The sequence below is a fragment of the Sinocyclocheilus anshuiensis genome, unplaced genomic scaffold (assembly GCF_001515605.1).
Source record: "Sinocyclocheilus anshuiensis isolate Anshui unplaced genomic scaffold, SAMN03320099.WGS_v1.1 scaffold122, whole genome shotgun sequence".
Lineage (NCBI taxonomy): Eukaryota > Metazoa > Chordata > Actinopteri > Cypriniformes > Cyprinidae > Sinocyclocheilus > Sinocyclocheilus anshuiensis.
Genome location: NW_015544153.1, coordinates 585558 through 590149, shown reverse-complemented (window position 1 = coordinate 590149; position 4592 = coordinate 585558). Strand labels below are relative to the sequence as shown.

Genomic DNA, 4592 nt, shown 5'->3' with positions numbered 1-4592 from the left:
ATGTAACCAATAAAAGGAAAAAGGATGGATTTAAGTGCACAAAGTAAAAACTGAGAACTAAGTAACATGTAGTAACATGATCATAATTTTACAATGGACCTCTACAACTCTGAATGTTTTTCTACATCGAAACAGACAAAGAGATGTTAGAGTTCCTAAAATACAAATGCCGAATCTATTAACCCTAATGTGTTAATAAATGACTAAACCAATCACCTGATAACTATTCTTTTTTTAAAACTCACAAGATCTGATGCACACAGGTGACTGAACATTATCTTGTGGTCATATGATATGTGACAATACCACAGACACGTGGCCATAAGACATTCATCATAATGTCACACTTAGCATTTAAAATACACCAAGTACTAAATGGGTCTAATATGAATGATCTGGTAATTCATTGGAACTGCAGGTAAATGAATGAGTCAGCAGCTTATGAAGTGCAAATCCTGATTGGCCCGCAGAGCCCTAACCTCAACCCCATCAAACACCTTCAGGATGAACTGGAATGGAGATTGCTAGCCAGACCTTCTCATCCATCATCAGTGCCTGACCTCACAAATGCTCTACTGGATGAATGGGTGAAAATTTGCACCAAACTCCATATTAATGTCCATGTATTTAGAATGCAATGTCATTGAAGTCCCTGTTGGTGGATACACACACAGACACACACACACAAACACGCACGCACACACGCACACACGCACACACACACACACACACAGGAACAGTTCAAACACAGACCTGCAACAACAGTCATAACCATCATGTCACATGCAAAACTTTAAAATAATGCAATCACTCAAAAAAATGTCAGTGCAGGACACTTGCTTAAATTTTTAACATTTTACTTGGAAAGGCACAAACTATGATTTCCTGGTAAATAAATTTTGATGTGAGAAATAAAACAAGTACATATTTTTCTTCTTTTCTTTAAACGTTACTTGAACAGATATTAGCCCTGTGCAGGAGCGCTCCCACATCAGTTTATATAGTCTGTTGTTTGTCTCGTCATTTAATTTCAAGCCCATTGTGTTGTCGTCTTCTTTTTTTTTTCAAAAGTGCAATAACAACAATGACAAGAGAATAATATCCATTTGTCTCTCCGTCCCCCACAGTACCTGAGGCCAGTAACTGTGCTACAGAGTCCACAATGACAGAAAAAAATAGAAGAATTTATATATTTTTTTAAAAGACAAAAGGACAAAAAGAAAGCATTTCCAGGACACTACAACGGCTTTACAACCCAGAGATTCCGCTCAATCCAAAAAAATAAAAATAAAATAAATTTTAATTACAGGGGGAAAAAAAAGACACCAGAGTCTGGTTGAGATGAAATGTGTCCTGTTATTTTGTAATTTGGTGGGGGTCATTCCCAGTGCAGCGGCGACTCCTGCCCTCATGTTTTTAATCACAAATAAGATCTATTTCTAAGGAAACTTAAATCATCTGTTCACTGATGTAACGTCCCCTGATCAATGAACGATAAATGCTCTGCATGGAAACTAGCATACACCAACTGTTTCAAACAGCATCTTTTCACACCACTGTGGTCTTATATCATCAATTCATCTCATATCATCTTCTTTTCATCGTTCATGTGTGATTTTTTTTTTACACATCTTCTTATGTTTCTTCATTTATTTTCTTTTTTTGAAGGAACCAGTCTGTTGGACTGTTAACAACATTCCTTTGCACTCCATTAAGTGTTGAAGCATCAATGAAAGAAAGTGTGATGGGGACAGAGAGAAAGAGAGAGAAAGACAGACAGAGAAAGAGAGAGAGAAAGAGAGAAAGACAGAGAAAGAGATCTGTGTATTTGCTTGCATTTCAAACTTAACAGTGACCAGAATGTTTCAAGTTCTTTTCAAAGAGTGTGCTTCACTTGTGCCTCTGAAGAGCTTTCCTCTTTCTTCTCTTAAAAAAACAGCAGCACCTGAAAGAAAATCAGAGCAAAATTTACTACAGCCCAAAATATATATATATATAATTCAAATGTCTTAAGCGGAATAAGGTTAAAAACTGAAGAGCGCTGCGGCATAATGAGGAACATTAAAGCAGTAAAGGGACATTCATATAGAAATTTGCAGTGACAAAATGAGTAATTCATAAATAATTCATTTTCAATTAGAATTCATGAACTACAGTGATTTTACAGTGATTAATTTGTCTGTTATGATTCATAACCACCCACATACAGGGATAATATAAAACAAATAAAATAATGAATGAAAAAGTGTCAGTGATTAATATGATGCATTATTCTCTGTAATTTGTATACAAATGCTTTTACCTGCAGAATGTTATTTTTTTAACAGAATGAAAACTGATTTGTTATTTTAGGAACACCATTGGGGGACTTCCAGTGATGATAAACTTACTTTGTGTCCTCTGCCACCTCTACCTCAGCGGGTGCAGTGATGGGAGCGTTGGAGTGTCCTGCGGTTGGGTCGTCTGTGTTCAGCTCTCCATTCGTGGAGCTCATGACCTGAAGATCACACAGACAGAAACAATAAAAACATGTCATGCAATGCCCAAGAACTGAATTATTTACTCCAGTGTGTGACATTAGAAAGTCACAATTCACACTCTAAAGAAACGTATGCGTCCTGTAATAGGTAATTAAAAACTGTGAATTGTAAATATCAAAGATATGAGATTGATATAACCAAAAGAGCACACTTCTTTCAGAGTATGTGAAATAATCTAATAAAACACATGTACTGACTGCTATTTCATCAAAATAACATTTGATACAGATGAAACTTCCTAAAAACTTTAGTACTTCCTAAAAAACGTCTTTCAACCACAACAATCATCCTTAAAAATTATACACATATATTGAAAAAGGGAGGAAGCACAGTATACAATGAACATGTGATCATTCAAATGAGTCATTAATGATCTCTTTTTTTTTAGGTAGAACACGTGACTACACTGCAACATTCCTGTTTTAAAAAGAGTTTTTTTGGGCCTGTCTCATATTCAACCCCCAATTGTCATTTTGTAAAATTTGTAACTGGAAAATGAAAGCATTTTTCTTATACACTACTTATACACTATTGTAAGGTCTGGGATCTATACGATTTTTTTTAAAGAAATGTATATTTTTATTCAGCTAGGATTCATAAGTCACAATTCACACTCTAAAGAAACGTATGCGTCCTGTAATAGGTAATTAAAAACTGTGAATTGTAAATATCAAAGATATGAGATTGATATAACCAAAAGAGCACACTTCTTTCAGAGTATGTGAAATAATCTAATAAAACACATGTACTGACTGCTATTTCATCAAAATAACATTTGATACAGATGAAACTTCCTAAAAACTTTAGTACTTCCTAAAAAACGTCTTTCAACCACAACAATCATCCTTAAAAATTATACACATATATTGAAAAAGGGAGGAAGCACAGTATACAATGAACATGTGATCATTCAAATGAGTCATTAATGATCTCTTTTTTTTAGGTAGAACACGTGACTACACTGCAACATTCCTGTTTTAAAAAGAGTTTTTTTGGGCCTGTCTCATATTCAACCCCTAATTGTCATTTTGTAAAATTTGTAACTGGAAAATAAAAGCATTTTTCTTATACACTACTTATACACTATTGTAAGGTCTGGGATCTATACGATTTTTTTTAAAGAAATTTATATTTTTATTCAGCTAGGATTCATTACATTTATCAAAATTGACAGCAAAGATGTTTATCAGCATATTAGAATGATTTCTAAAGAATAATGTGACACTGAGGACTGGGGTAATGACTGCTGAAAATTCAGCTTTGCCAAGGGAATAAATTTAAACTATATTCAATTAAAAAAAATATATATATATATATACATACATACATATATATATATATATATAATATATAAAATATTATATTTCACAATATAACTGTCTTTACTGCATTTCTGATTAAATAAATGCAGCCTGGTTGAGCATAGGAAACTTTTAAAAAACATAAAAAAATAAATATATCCCAAACTTTTGAATGGTAGTGTATAACACAACTGTGAAAAACTGAAAATAAACCAAAATACATTTTCTTGGTTCCAGAACTAAAATAAAATGAAATCTAGAAAAAAATATTTTAATTTGAATAAATTTGGCATTAAAACAAAAACAGATAAAAACTATAAACTTCTGAAATAACTAAAACAGATTTAAAGGGGTCATATGCTACTAAAAAGAACATTATTTTGTGTATTTGGTGTAATGAAATGTGTTTATGCGGTTTAAAGTTAAAAAAACACATTATTTTCCACATACTGTACATTATTGTTTCTCCTCTATGCCCCGCCTTTTTGAAACGCGTCGACTTTTACAAAGCTCATCGGTCAAAAGTGAGGTGTGCTCTGATTGGCCAGCTATAATTACAGACTGTGAGTCAGAACAGCCGGCATTGTAGTCTACTCCAGTGGTTTTCAACCTTTTAGGACATGCATCCCTAATTTCCTGTTTCTGAGATAACATGCCAATCCGTGGTTGGATTTCCAACACGGCTAATCGTAAATCATCTTACACTGTCAATAAGCGTGACCAGGGTTGCCAGGTTTTCACAACAAAACCA

At 33.6% G+C, this 4592-nt stretch overlaps 1 protein-coding gene across 3 annotated transcripts in view; it reads right to left on the bottom strand.

Moving 5' to 3' along the window:
- Positions 1 to 1015: 1015 nt before the first annotated feature.
- The window catches only part of LOC107695259 (casein kinase I), a 40855-nt gene continuing 37278 nt past the window's right edge, over positions 1016 to 4592 (bottom strand). For all 3 annotated transcript variants that reach the window (XM_016495073.1, XM_016495072.1, XM_016495075.1), the window contains 2 exons: positions 2391 to 2497; positions 1016 to 1945 (listed from right to left, as the gene is read on the bottom strand). In XM_016495073.1, coding sequence (XP_016350559.1) covers positions 1891 to 1945; positions 2391 to 2497 — 162 coding nt within the window. In that variant the 3' untranslated portion in view covers positions 1016 to 1890. The remainder of the gene's footprint in view (positions 1946 to 2390; positions 2498 to 4592) is intronic.